The sequence below is a fragment of the Pteronotus mesoamericanus genome, unplaced genomic scaffold (genome assembly GCF_021234165.1).
Source record: "Pteronotus mesoamericanus isolate MK-2021 breed Mesoamerican mustached bat unplaced genomic scaffold, CSHL_Meso_final contig_182, whole genome shotgun sequence".
Taxonomy (NCBI): Eukaryota; Metazoa; Chordata; class Mammalia; order Chiroptera; family Mormoopidae; genus Pteronotus; species Pteronotus mesoamericanus.
Window position 1 is genome coordinate 28,430,620 of NW_026555078.1, and position 15,266 is coordinate 28,445,885.

General features: G+C 34.2%; 1 protein-coding gene across 1 annotated transcript in view; it reads right to left on the bottom strand.

Moving 5' to 3' along the window:
• Positions 1 to 15,266, bottom strand: part of PCNX4 (pecanex 4) — a 33,266-nt gene that overhangs the window by 6,377 nt on the left and 11,623 nt on the right. The window contains exons 2-9 of the mRNA XM_054567481.1: positions 13,795 to 13,974; positions 13,187 to 13,701; positions 12,869 to 12,969; positions 12,625 to 12,747; positions 6,656 to 7,016; positions 3,574 to 3,677; positions 577 to 1,613; positions 33 to 219 (exon numbers count right to left, since the gene is read on the bottom strand). Of these exons, the coding sequence (XP_054423456.1) occupies positions 33 to 219; positions 577 to 1,613; positions 3,574 to 3,677; positions 6,656 to 7,016; positions 12,625 to 12,747; positions 12,869 to 12,969; positions 13,187 to 13,701; positions 13,795 to 13,974 (2,608 nt within the window). The remainder of the gene's footprint in view (positions 1 to 32; positions 220 to 576; positions 1,614 to 3,573; positions 3,678 to 6,655; positions 7,017 to 12,624; positions 12,748 to 12,868; positions 12,970 to 13,186; positions 13,702 to 13,794; positions 13,975 to 15,266) is intronic.

The window sequence follows — 15,266 nt, forward strand, 5'->3', positions numbered from 1 at the left end:
GGTACTATACAAAAACTCAGTTTTAATCTTACCATATTAGGATCATACCCTAGAGAAAACAAGTATGGTTTTTCTTGTAAAACTGCTTCTTTCCACTTTTCATCAGATACCAAACCAATATACCAGTCACTTTCATATTCTTCAAGGTAGTTAGTTAGCTCTTTAAAATCTTCTATTGGACCTAAACTTGCTTTATCAACCATCAGTTTCAGAGTATACCTAAAAAATGCGAAACAAAGATTTTTAGAATTTTTATCAACTTCATAAATGAAATAGATTTTGTTCAATCAATATTTTTAAGACATTAAACTGAAATGACTCTTATTTCATATTAAAAGGGAGAAATGATGGAGTTAAAGGAATCCAAATGAAAAATAAGTTCCCAACACAAAGAAAACAAAGTATAAATTAAAGTGTATTCCTTATATAATCACAGTACATACTAAGCAGTTTTTTTCATTTTTAAGAGTGATTACTTTTCAAAATTAGAAATGAAGGTGTCTCTCCTTCTAGGTTATTAAAAACTCAAAAGTTTCCTGCAAATGTTACAACTTGTATAGAATCAAAATGAATTACCTGAAGGCTTTCAGTGCTAGTTGGAACAGCTCTGGCTTTTCAGTCAGCCAATCAAAGGCAACAGACCAAGGCAAAACACCACTGTAAACTCTCAATAGATGACCAGGACTAGGATCCATATTGTCTACTCCAAATAAACTAAAATAACAAGTCATTACTACATGAACATAAAAGTCTTTTAAAACTCTGTCCTTTGCAATTTCTTCCAGTACATTTGGGACATTTTCTTCTGAAGGAAAACATTCCAACTGCCTTAAGACAAATTGGTACCAGTCTTCTGGAAACAGTAAGCTCATCTCCCTTATTTTGGATTTAGGCAAACAGCCAGACATCCACTCTTCAGGTAAGCTTAACAGGTGAGAATGAGAGCAACTAAACTCCACGAGTGGAACGTACGCAATGTCTTCTTGTTTTCCTTTGTCAATAGCCGGGTATCCCAATATAACTGCTTTGTAAAAACCATTTTCAGGAACTTTGCCTATAGAATAATCACCAACCACCTGTGATTCTACTGATCCAGGAAGAGGCAAATTTATACTTTGTGAAACTTTTAATTGATCTTTTTCTTCATATCCTTTTTTGGTAGTTGGCTCATCACCCAAAACATCATCAGACCAGTCATCTAAAGTTCCTGAATTTAAACTAACTGTGTCTTCTGGGGATCTGGTTTGCGGTGAAGTATTCAAAGTGGGCAGGGTTATTAGAGATGCTTTCCCTTTATTTTCAGTTTTGTGAACATTTTCTTGCATGCCGGACCTACTGGAGCAGTAATGAATGAGTATCCACACAAGGACTTTAACAAGGTCACCTTTAAATTCTACTAAGTTATCATGAGAATCTATTATGCCAGAGAGGACATTCCTGGCATCAGAATAGAGTTTCACAGGCAGAACAGTACAGGGCATCAAGACATTTCCAACATGTCTATTAATGGAACATATTTTTGCAGATACTTCTTGTTCAAAGGCACCTTCAAAAACTTCATCAACTCTTCTAGCTTCAGCAGTATGACATGACGTCTCTTGCAATTCTAACCCCTAAGAGGAAATTAAAAAGTACTCAAGTTCGTGATCATTTACTACACAGAGAAAAGCAACTAGTATTGTAAAAGCCCGTAAACTGGTTTCTAAAAATTAAAAAATTTAAAAATTTTCTTTAACTCAGAGCCACACCTTAACTCAAACTTAATGGTACTTATGATATCTGATGTTGAATACAGAAATAAAAATAATCCCACTATTTCAAAATAAATTATAGAAATTCCACTAGAAATGAACAAAACAATTTTAATGAATATGACCATAATTTTAAAATACTATATACTGTAGTCAAAGTTGAACCACACTTACTCAAAAAAATTTAAAATTATAATAATTTTTAGAGGGGAAAAAAGTAAAACTGGAATTATACAATATGCATAGTAGTTTTGTATCCTTTCCATTCTACTTTATACAAGAGCATTATTCTATTGTGTGGATATGGCATAATTTATTCAACCATCCTCATGCTCCAGTGTTTTACTATAATAATATAATAATAGTGATAATAATAATAATAGACTTATGTATTTGATTATTGTTTGCCTTTTCCAACTATAATGTAAACTTCATAAAGCAGCTCTCTTTCTTCTCTTTTTTGGTTACTACTATATGTGCAGTGCCTAAACCAGTATATGACACACAGTAGATATGCAACAAATATATGTTGAAAGAATAAATATTATAAGTACATTCTTTTTAGAACCTTTTTAAAAATTGATTTTGGAGATGGGGGGAAGGGAGAAGAAAGGGGCAGGGGGAGAGAAAGGGAAACATTGATTTCTTCTCTACTTATTTATTCATTTATTGGTTGATTATTTTATGTACCCTGACTGGGGATCAAACCCACAACCTTGGTATATCAAGATAATGCCCTAACCAACTGAGCTACCCGGCCAGGGCCTGGATACATTCTTATGTGAAATTTAAACACATTTTGATTACTGCCCCAAAACGAATCACATGAAGAGGATGTATCAGGCCCTTGCTTACTATTATTATTGCTGTTTATTTATTTATTTCTACGTTTTTACAAAACTATCGGTGCCTTTAATAAAAGATAATTCTGTCAGGCTTTATTATGATCCAGAGAGAAAACATGAAATGTGACATCAGAACCCATTTTTAAAACAAGGATCACCAGATGCTAGTATACAATCCTGAGCAGGTCACCTAACCTCTCTGAGATTCCTTTTCCTTCTCTTTCAAAGAAAAATAATCCTAGCACATAGGGTTGCAAAGGTTAAAGTAAGTAATGACAGTGCTTTGTAACTTTAACATGTTATATAAAAGTTAGTAGATGGTATATAGCTAAGCAAGCTCACGTCCAACAACACTGAAAAAGGAAAAAAGAGTGCCACCAAAAGGTATGTCTTTATACCACATATGCGATGGAGCACAAACGGTCAATAAAGGAACCCACATTATTAGCTTTAATAAGCAACTCTAATAAGGCATTTTGTTCTAAAAGGAGAAAAACAGGGTGTACCTGGTAGGCAGTGGAATGAAAAGGTTTTTATTAAATTGAGAATGATATAAGGTATAGGTGTGAACAAAATTTTACTGTCATACTTTTGAGATGCTCAACTAAACAGGACTGGATGAAAATGGGGAAGGTATATTTAGTTATTGTGCTCTATTACACAATCAACAGTAGTCTGTCTATCGATATGTGCATACTGAAATATACTTTAAAAACCCCCAGGTGTTCTCACAGGTAACTAAAAGAAACTCTTTCAAATTGAGGTACTAAGTGTTTGGTGTGTACATAACAGGTAAAATTTTATACACATACTATAAAAATACAGTGGTTGGCAAAGGTACATTTACAGTTGGGAGTACACAAAACAAAGAGCTTATTCTTAAATTATTTTTTATTATTGTATTATTTATTTGTATTACAACTGTAAACCTACTTTTGCCCACCCCTGGACTAGAGAGGTTTCAAATGCAAACTAACCTTAATGTTAATATAGCAATAAGTATAGCCATGCTCTAGAATCATTATCCATATTAAACGATCCTGAAAACGGCCCAAGTAATGAGAACCAGGTAAGAGGAGACCTAAAAGAAATATGAAAAAAGAAAAGTAGGTAATTGTTCAAGCTAGTTTTATTTTGCCACATAAATCTTCAAAACTGATTAACACACTTTGAACTAATTCACAATTTCTTTGACCCTTTTTTTGGTCAAGAATAGAAATGCATATTATGCATATTATTCATTATGTACTAAAAGGCATTATATTAAGCTCTCTGCAGGTAATAATACATAAAAAGTCAAGGATATAGTTTTCAGAAAAACAATAAATGAGAACCTGCCATATAAAATCCTAACTACATGTTAAAAATACAAGGAAAAGTATTAAATACTGTATATAAAAGCCAACTTTACATTAATGATTAAAATCATTGTGGACATTTTTATACACATACATAAAGAATGCTTTGTGGTATTAAAATTTACATAAAATACTATCTACTATATTGTACAAATACTTTTAAAACTTAGTTTTCTCTCAACATTGTGTTGAGACTTGCCCATGTTGACTGCAAACAGCTCATTCATTGTAACTGGACTGATAACTCATTGCATGAATACAGCTGAATTTGAATATTCATTTCTCATTTAATAAACATTTCAGATGCTTCCAATTTTTCACTATTTTAATAATGCTACAGAAATTATTTTTGTGTAAGTCTGCTTGTAAAAGGTGTTGCACATGAAAGAGTTAACATAGCAAAACTGATATCCTTTGAAAGGCCTGCTTACAAAGTTGGCCCTTGACTGGCATCTGGGAACTTGTATTTCAGTCCAAACAACTGTGTTTGTACTGAACACTGGCTTTCCTTTTGGTAGTCTGAAATTTTGGTATGTACTAGAGGTGCCTCATGACCAGTCTCAATAACAGCCCTAGGCATTAAGTCTCAAATAAGATTCCCTGGTAGTGAACCTATCACACATTGTCACAACACATTGTTGGGGAATTAAGAACATTCTGTGTGACTATGCCAGGGGAGGACACCTTTTACTCCCTGTGACTTTTCCCTTTGCTGATTTTGCTGTGCAACCTTTAGCTATAAGTATCTTAGTATGACTCTATGCTGAATTCTATGAGCCCTCCTAGCAACTCATCAAACCTAGGAATGGGCTTGAGGACCCCAAAGCAGATGTGTTAAGAGTTCTTCTAGAATTAGAATCAGTAGATCATGGACTCTAAAACTGGAGTCTCTAGGCAATGGGATATGCACATCCTTACTACCGACTGTAAGTTTACTCTTCAAGGTGGTTTTACATATATATACATTTCCTTCCAGCAGGGTTTGGGACTTCTTGTCCCCCATACCCAAGCCAATACTTGGTAATGGCATATATTGTACATTTTTCCCAATCAGATGTGTGTGAAACCTTACCTTATTTTTTTTTCCAGGAAATACTTTATAACATACTTCTTGATTGAGGGTAAATGATTTGATAATAAAGTATAATTTCTACTTTATTACTAAGGTATTTATTATTTCAGATGTTTGAGTTTAATATTATAGGTATTTTAAACAGTGGCACATCACTGCATAATAAAAATTAATTGGAACTGGATAAAAGTATAGACTATTCCCTATAAAAAAGGAAAATAATTATTCATAAAAAGTTTGTACTACAAAGATAGATTTTTCTAACTTACCTAATATAATCATATATAAATAGAAAAGTTCAATCCAAGTAAATATTTCATGTAAATTCTAATTTTAAATTGCTATTCTGACTGGCATCAGTTTGCTAGGAAGTCATCAACATTTCTAAAACAAGTATCAGGGGCTAAGATCTATGGTTGGAGACAATAACTGTTGTCATCAGCTTATACCTTATTTAAAACCAAACTTGAGAAGTATAATATAGTTGAATTTGCAGTTAGTATACTACAAAATTATAAAGGTAACATAAAATTATAATTATCATAAAATTAGTTCATTCTCATCAAAATCTTGCTAATTTACATAGCATTTCATTTTGGCAGGCAACAATGACCAAAGCCTTTATGTTATCCTGCCCTGCAACTTTGTCAGACTGCTGAAGTTTGCTACACACTAACTAATAATGAGTGAACACCCTTAAGCAATTCAATCTAATACTATGTAAAACTAGTTTTCACTCTTTATGGATCTAAATCTATTGCATCTACTTTATATGAACTCATTATAAATACATAAAAATTTTGGGGAATTTCTCAGTGATGAGGCTACAACCTGACTTTATTCAAGAAAATGTTTTTTAAAAATTGTCAAATCACCATTAATAAAATTTTCCCTTAGTATTTTTATAACTTTACCTCAAAATACGGAGTGGGAGATACACATCTCTTTCATATTTAGTCTTTCTGCCTACATATTAAAGGATTAGGATCTGTATAATCGTTGGCTCAAAAGACTGTTTTTCTGCGTGGTCATGTCTTTGTACTTTAATTATTGGGCTGGCCAGAAAGTCCTTATGGTTTTTTTCATAAAAGACACATTTTTCATTTTCACCAATAACTTTATTGATTTAGATATTTTGAATATGTTGGCTGATCTCCCACATGGTATAATGTTGACTGTTCTCAACTGTCTTGATTTGATTGCTATCAACTTCAACTGGTCTACCTGACTGTGGAGCATTGTCCAGCGAGAAATCGCCAGCATAAAACTTCACAAACCACTTGAACAGTTTTAATCAGTCACACCTTCTCCATATACTGCACAAATCTTTTTTTGTGTTTCAGTTCCATTTTTACCTTTCTTGAAATAATAAAGCATAATATACTGAAAATGTTGCATGTTTTCTTCCTTCTTCAAAATTAAAATGGCTACACAAAAATTCACCAATTTTTTTAAGTTTTTAAAAAATGCATGCTGATAACAGCTGTCATAATACAATCTCACAAAAATTGTTTTGAATGAAGTTCAAGACAACGAAGTGCTAATAGAGCCATCTTACAGAAAAAACCAAATGAACTTTTTGGCCAACCCAATACATTAGTGAGGGTTAAACACGACCCAGTTACTTACCTAAACTTCCAGCTGCCATTGCAGACTGCAGTGCAGCGGTCAAACTTGGGATCATTTGGTAGTAGTACACTGTATCTGCACACATGCAGGCTGCAGTGCCCACCACTCCTGGCCAACTCTGAATGGGTCGGGGAAACCCCACCAAGAACAAAGGGAGGGTGAAGAGGGGGAGTAAGGGAGAAGAGAGTAGTGTAGAAAAAACTATGAAGACCAACACGAATGGAGAGAAAACCATGTTGAGTATACATAAAGTGGTGACTGATTTTCTACGTTTTTTTTCTGTCCATGATGCCAAAAGTATAGCCACAGCAAACTGCAATTTAGAGATTAACTGAATCAGACGATCACGCATGATACCAACCTGTAGAGACATAAAAATAATTTTTTACTCTCAGAGAATCTTTTATATTCCTTTTTTTATTCTTACACATATTTTTAATTCTTATTCTTTATTTTATTCATTTCATGAATTTTCAAGGTCATAAAAGGAAAACTGTATGATTTTATTACTGCCCCCATATTTTTGAGGATATAGACTTTATCTGAGAATCTTTGTTATAATTTTCTCCAACCTCATAATAAATGAGACTATATTTTTAAAAGTTTGGGCTCCCTGAAAAAAAGTAGTACTAACAGTTCTCTTTAGTAATGTCTCAAGGTTGACTAAGCTTTGCATTACATGCTTATGAAGTAATGAGAACTAGAAATGATAAGCAACTATCCTTAGTTTATCCTTATTTTAGAGAACATTTTAAAGATGAAGAAACAGAAGTCATGCCATAAGATAAACCTCAGTAGACTGAAATCATACTAAATACATTAATGCAAATCACGCGAAATGTTTTTCAACCAAAACAAATTTTTAAAATATATTTTTTATTGATTATGCTGTTACAGTTGTCCCATTTTTTCCTCCCCTTTATCCCCCTCCACCCTGCATCCCCCCTCCCACCAGCAGCCCGCCCCTCACCATTAGTTCATGTTCATGGGTTGTGCATAAAAGTTCTTTGGCTTCTCTATTTCCAGTACTATTCATAATCTCCCCATCTATTTTGTAACTATGTTTATGCTGCTTATTCCCTGTACCTTTTCCCCCATTCTCCCTCTTCCCCCTCCCCTCTGATCTCCATTTCTATGATTCTGTTCCTGTTCTAGTTGTTAAGTTGGTTTTTGCTTTTTAGGTTCAGTTGTTGATAGCTGTGAGTTTGTCGTCATTTTACTCATCATAGTTTTTGATCTTCTTTTTATTAGATAAGTCCCTTTTCATATAATAAGGTCTTGGTGATGATGAACTCCTTTACCTTACCTTATCTGGGAACCACTTTATCTGCCCTTCCATTCTAAATGGTAGCTTTGCTAGACAGAGTAACCTTGGTTGTGGGTCCTTGTCTTTCATGACTTTGAGTACTTCTTTCCAGCCCTTTCTTGCCTTCAGGGTTTCTTTTGAGAAGTCAGCTGATGGTCTTGTGGGAACTCCCTTGTAGGTAACTCTCTCCTTCTCTCTTGCTGCTTTTAAGGGTCTTTCCTTATTTTTAATCTTGGGAAATATAATTAAGATGTGCCTTGGTGTGTGCTTCCTTGGGTCCAATTTCTTTGGGACTCTCTGAGCTTCCACGATCTCCTAGAAGTCTGTTTCCTTCGCTGGATTGGGGAAGTTCTCCTTCATTATTTTTTCAAGTAAGTTTTCAATTTCTTGCTCTTCCTCTTCTCCTTCTGGCACCCCTATGATTCAGATGTTGGAACGTTTAAAGTTGTCCCAGAGGTTCCTGAGCCTCTCCTCACTTTTTTGAATTCTTGTTTCTTCATTCTGTTCTGGTTCAATGTTTCTCTCTTCCTTCTGCTCCCAATCGTTGATTTGAGTCTCAGTTTCCTTTCTTTCACTGTTGGTTCCCTGTAAAAAAATTTTCCTTTACTTTGCGGAAATTTTCCTTTACTTTCCTTCACTTTGCGGAGCCTTCACTTTTTCCTCCATTTTGCGACCATACTCAACCATTTCTCTGAGCATCCTGATTACCACTGTTTTGAACTGTGCATCTGATAGGTTGGCTATCTGTTTATTGCTTAGTTGTATTTTTGGATCTTTGATCTGTTCTTTCATTTGGGCCATATTTCTTTGTCTCAGCACAACTGTTACGCTGGAAGGGGCGAAGCCTTAGGTATTCACCAGGGCAGGGCCACCGAGGTCGCTGAGTTGTGACGCTGTATGTTGGGGAGTGGTCAGAGAGGGAATAATGTCATTTGCTCAGCTCTCTGCTGGCTTTCAATCACTTCCCCTGCTACCTAGAAGCAAACTGCGCCCTTCTAGTGCTGATTTCTGGGTGGGTGGATTTGTGTATGTTCTAGGACCTCATGGGTCTTTCTGATGGACTCTCCTGTGAGGCTGGGAGTTTCTCTTGCTGCCACAACCCCCACAGATTTTTACAACCAGAGGCTTTGAGGCTTTCTTCTCCAGCACTGGAACCCTGGGTTACTCAGTCTGTCTTGCCCCCCAGCTGTTCCTCCCTGTTTATCTGCATGCAAATGTGGGACCACTGGTCTGCCAGCTGCCGCCTTGCCATGCATCCTCTCTGCCCCAGCTGCCTATGTCCCTCCTTTTATCCTTCTGGACAAATGTTTCTTCTTTAGTTCCTTGGTTTTAGGACTTCTATACAGTTTGATTTTCTGGCAGTTCTGGTTATTTTTTGTTTTTAGATGTGTTGTTTTCCTTCTTTTGGCTGTGCGAGGAGGCAAAGAGTATCTACCAATGCCCCCATCTTGGCCAGTCAACCAAAACAAAATTAAGTCAACAATAGAAAGCAATCTGAAAATTAAAAGACAGATTCCTAAATAACCAATGGGTGAAAGAAGAAATCAGAAAATACATAAGAAAATGCTTTGAAATGAATGAAACAAAAATACAACATACCAAAACCTATGATATAGCTAAAACACCTCTCAGAAAGAAATTTATAGCTTTAAATGCCTATATTAAAAGGAAGAAAAATCTCAAATCAATAACTTAATCTTCTACCTTAGGAAACTAGAGAAATTAGAAAACAAAGAGGAAACTTAAACTTCAGGTAAACAGAAGGAAGGAAGTACAGATTAGAGCACAAAACAATAAAATAGAGAAAAACAGAGAAAAATCAATGAAACCAAAACATGTATTTTTGAGATCACCAAAACTGACAAACCTTTAGCTAGACTAATCAAGAAAAAAGAAGACTCAAATTACTAAAATCAGGAAACAAAGAGGTAACATTACTATCTTACAGGAAAAAATAAAAAGGATTATAAGAATACCATGAACAACTGTATGTCAATAAGTCAGAACACATAGATGAAACTGGTAAGTTTCTAAGACATAAATTACCGAAACTGACTCAAGAATAGAAAATCAAAATAGACCCGTAACAAGTAAAAAAAATCTGAATTAGTAATTTTAAAGCTACCCACAGAGAAAAGATAGGCCCAGATGCCTTCTATATTACAAAATACTTAGGATACATGCTAAACACTCTGAAACATTTAAAAAAATTAATATGAAATTTCCAACTCATTTTATGAGGTCAGTGCTATTATGATATCTAAACCAAAGATATAACAAGAAAGGCATATCACATAAAAATTCTCAACAATATACCAGCCAATCAAATCTTGCAACACATATATAGGATTATACCTTATGCTCTAGTGGGATTTATTCCAGCAATGCAAGGTTGGTTTAACACCAAAAATCAATGTATTACATCATGTTAATAGATTAAAGGACCCAAACCATATGATCATTTCATTTCAACAGACACAGAAAAAGCATTTGACAAAATCCAACAACCTTCATGATAAAAGACAATTGGAATAGAAGGAAACTGTTCAAAGTGATAAAGAGCACCTGCAAAAAACTAATAGCTGGTATCATTTTTAATAATAAAAGACTGACATTAACATAATGGAGAAAGACTGAATGCTTTTTTCATAGGACGTATGTTCTTTCTCCTTTTATCAACATTATACTAGAGGTTCTATTCAGGTTAGGTAAAATAAATGAAAGACATCTAGATTGCAAAGGAAGAAGGTAAGCTATACTCTGTCTAATTTGCAGACAATATAATATATACAGAACATCCTAAGAAATTCATTAAAAATCTATTAGAATAAGAGTTTAGTGATACTGCAGGATACAAGGCTAATATTTAAAAAATCAATTGTATTCTATACTGTAGCAATAAACAAGCCAAAAAAATGAGTTAACAATTCCATTCACAATATCATCATAAAGAGTATAATACTTGGGAACACATTTAATAAAAGCATAACACTTGTACATTGAAAACTACAAAGCATTGTTGAGATAAATTTAAAGAACTAAATAAATATAAGGAAGGATATCTCATGCTTGTGAATGGTAAGAATTAATATTTTTAAGATGGCAATATTCCCCAAACTGATCTACAGATTCAAGGCTACTCCTATCAAAGTTCCAGATGCCTTTTTGCAAAAAAGCTGAAACTAATATTTATATGGTAATGTTAGGGTACGAGAATAGTCAAAACAATCTTGTAAAAGAACAAAGTTGAAGGACTCACACTTTCCAATTTCAAAACCTACTATAAAGCTACAGTGATTGAGACAGTATAGTCAAGGATAGGTATATAAATAAACGAAAATAAACTGAGAATCCAGAAATAAGCCCTCACATTCATCATTTGGTTTTTGACAAGGGAGCCAAGAAAAGTTATTGAGGAAAGATTAGTTTTTCCGATAAATGGTGTTGAGACAATTGTACACCCATATACAAAAGAATGGTTTTGGAACCCTACCTCATATCACATTTATAAATATCAACTGAAAGAGATCATAGACCCAAAAGTAAGAGCTAAAACTGTAAAACTCTTAGAAGAAATCATAGTAAATATTTATGATCTTGGAATAGTGTTTATTAGATGTGACATAAAAACATCAGTCACATAAAAAAATCAGTAACAAAATACTGATAAACTGAACTTTACCAAAATTAAAAACTTTTTCACTTCAAAGGACATTACGAAGAAAGTAAAAGACAAGAATGCAATTGTCTACAGAATAGGAGAAAACTCTGGCTTATCATATATCTGTCAAGGAACTTTTATCCAGAATATATAAAGAATTCTTACAACTCAACAATAAAGAGACAAATAATCCAAACAAAGGTGGGCAAAATATTTGAATAGACTTTTCTCAAAAAAAAAAGTACAAATGGCTAATAAACATGAAAAGAAGCATCATTAGTGCTCAGAGATATCACAGTCACTAGAATGTCTACAATAAAGAAGTCAGATAATAAGTGTTTGTGAGAATGTAGAGAAATTAGAATCCTCATGCATTGTTGGTAGAAATGTAAAATGGTGCAACCACTTTGGAAAAATATTTGGCAATATTACGAAGTGTTAAACGGAATTACTACATGACTGAAGTTCTAGTCCTAGATACACATACCCAAGAGAAATGAAAGTGTATGTCCATATAAAAAACTTGTACTCGAATATTCATAGCAGCATTATTCATAACAAAGTGAAAACAGCCTAAATATTTATTTTCTGATGAAAGAATCAACTAAATGTGTATATCCACACAACAGAATATTATTCAGCAACAAAAAAGAATAAAATACTGATATATGCTACAATATGGATGAACCTGGAAAACATAAGGAAAGAAGTCAGATGTAAAAGACCGTTTGTGTGAAATGTCCAGAACAGCCAAATTCACAGAAACAGAAAGTAGATTTAGCGGTGGCTGGGGCTGGAACAGAGGATGGGTGTAATGGAGAGCAGGAACTGAGAAATGACGAAGTGTATGAGGTTTCTTTTGGGACGTTGAAAATGTTCTGAAATTAGATTGTGGTGATGACGACGAAGTTCTGAATATATATCACAGAACTACATACTTTAAGTGGATATTTTATGGTTTAAGAACTACATTTCAATAAAACTGTTAAAAAATGCATTTACCAGTAGAAGTCTGATCCCTGTATTCAGGCTTCTGTCCCACCATATGTCTGTACCAGAGGTCAACAAGTGCACTGCTGACACCATGACCATCTCCCATAAAGCATTTTCTGTATTCTGCCATACCTGCAGCACACAAATTGTCCACTTCATTAGGGAGAATCTGATAATCTATGTAAACTCTTGGAATAAACAAAATCACACATTTAGAAATAGAAGAATATTACTGAGTACAGACTAGGATTACCATTCTGAAAGCTCTTGTGAATCCAATGGAGACGGACACAGAGTGGAGCCCTTGTAAGGAACTGTCCAGTGAAAGAAATGCTATCATAGCAAAAGGTGACACTAAGACGAACAAAAAAAGAGACATATAATTAGGGCAAAGTAATCCCTTCTACCGTATTTTATTTTGGCTAATATTAGGTTTTTAAATGCACATTTAAACAATAAAAAAAGAAATGAACCAAAACATGAGAGTAAATGCTTATATGAAGTATATTACACAAATATGGGAATCCTACAGTAGATAGAACACAAGATTAGTATATTTTTACCTTCCTACCTAGATTTAGCAAAGTCCGTCTGACAACACCAATCTTCATAAGCCTTGCTTGCTTCTCTAAGAATAATGTCACCGTTTGCACATCCTTTGGATAGAAAGGGTTTCGGAAAATTCCAAAGATATAGACACTCTGAATTTCTCTAAGTATCCACAGTATTATAAGTAATATCATCAAAATATAGCCAACAATATCCTGGGGGCTGTTTTTGGAAATCTGTGAGCAACAGGCAAAATGATGCAGCAAAACACTTTCTAAGAGAGCCAAAACTAATAGAATGATGTAGAAGCAACATTCCTTCCAAGTAAACGGTTTTTCTGAATCACTGGGTAAAGCCTTAGGTTTGGTTCCAACTCTGTGCCTGGTTACACTGTGTTGGAAGACAAAACCCATCTCACTTATGTTAAGACTCAGTAAGAACCCAAGTCCAGTCAGGAAAAGAACCACTCCAACAGTGCTAGGAATGAAATACGATGTTACAGCTGTTCCAGCAGAAATGATGAACATTATTAATAACCTGCAGAGAAAAAAAAAAAAAAGATTTGCTTGAAAAGAAAAAAATGTACTTTAAGAATAAGTTACATATAACTTTAATATTTAAAATAATTACCGTAGGTGGGTTGACATAGGTGAGCCTCCAAGGCCAAACTCTAAAACCTGCTCCATTGCCCATAAGAAAAGAGCATCAGGTGGGGGCAGAACCCCGAGTGCCCACAGAAAGGGTAAAAATATAAACAAGATGTGTAAAATCTGATTCATTTGTTCTAGAGCTGGTATATTTACCATAAACCTATAGAAAAAAAGAAAATACTTAAATCATACAAATATATAGAATTCTTTCAGGAAAAACAAGACACACATCCACTCCCCCAACCCCCTGTCATACACACCATCCCTTCTGAACAAAAGAACACTAACAGAAAGTTCCTAGACCCAACTTGCAAAAGATCAATACATATAGGTTGTGATCACTGTCCTTCCCTTATACCAGGAATTACCCTGCTCAATAGTGTGTAAGTTCAGCACTTAGAGAATATTTGGACTCAAACATAGAAAGTAGGAAGATGCAATTGAAAGTAATTTATTGAATTTAGGAATCTGCAAAACTGAACTGAGCCCAGGGGAAAAATATTTCTCTGTTAAATGTCTAAATTAAATATATTGGATAAATTCTACCAACAATACTTTAGAGTATAAATATTTTTAAGTTTAACATTACAAGTCACTTTGGGAAAGCCAAAGCCTTACTGCTGTTCACACATTACTAGCTGGCAAAGGGAAACTTCTTTTTCTACTCTCTGGTACGGTCTTGTTCCCAAGTCCCAGAATTTGAAGTTAGTATAGTGTAGGAGAAGTCAGCAGTATTAGGTTATAAATGTGTCTCTGTTGGTTACCCTGGAAACCTAACTAGCTCTTAACAGTTTTCTTCCTATTTTGTATATACAGTGACATGGACTTGAGAACACAAACACGTACAATACAATCTCATAAATTAGAGATGGCTTTTCTCTTAAGTGGGGAAACTGGTTTTTGATACAGCTCTGACCAGTGAAATACAACATCATTAAGTGATTTCAAATAATTTAATAAAAGCTTTAAAGCACAAAAGAATAAATATTACTAAATTTTTGGAATGAGGCTAACCAAACACTTTGAAAAGCAATATCATAGTACTTATGGAGTTTCAGAGACAACTTTCAAAAGAGATAAATCTCAAGACTTACGGAATAATTGTACTTGAATAACTGAGCTGCTAGAAATCAAAGTCAAAGTGAAAGGCAACTTCTATAATAATCACCATTTAAATGTACGTTAACAGTCCAGGAGTAAATGTATAAAAACCACAGATATAATAAGAGCATAAAATGTTTGGTCACACGTACCAGGATGACACCAGCTAATGCACTCTGCATCATAATATGTGTCCTTCAAACTTTTATAAGCACAGAATCAATGAACACCAGGTTAACAATGTGATGCTAAATTAGAGGACAACATTTTGTGTAGTATAGTTTAAAATAAAGTTCATCTCAGCCTGAGGAAAAAATACTGAAATAACAAAAAAGGAGGAGGAACCATACA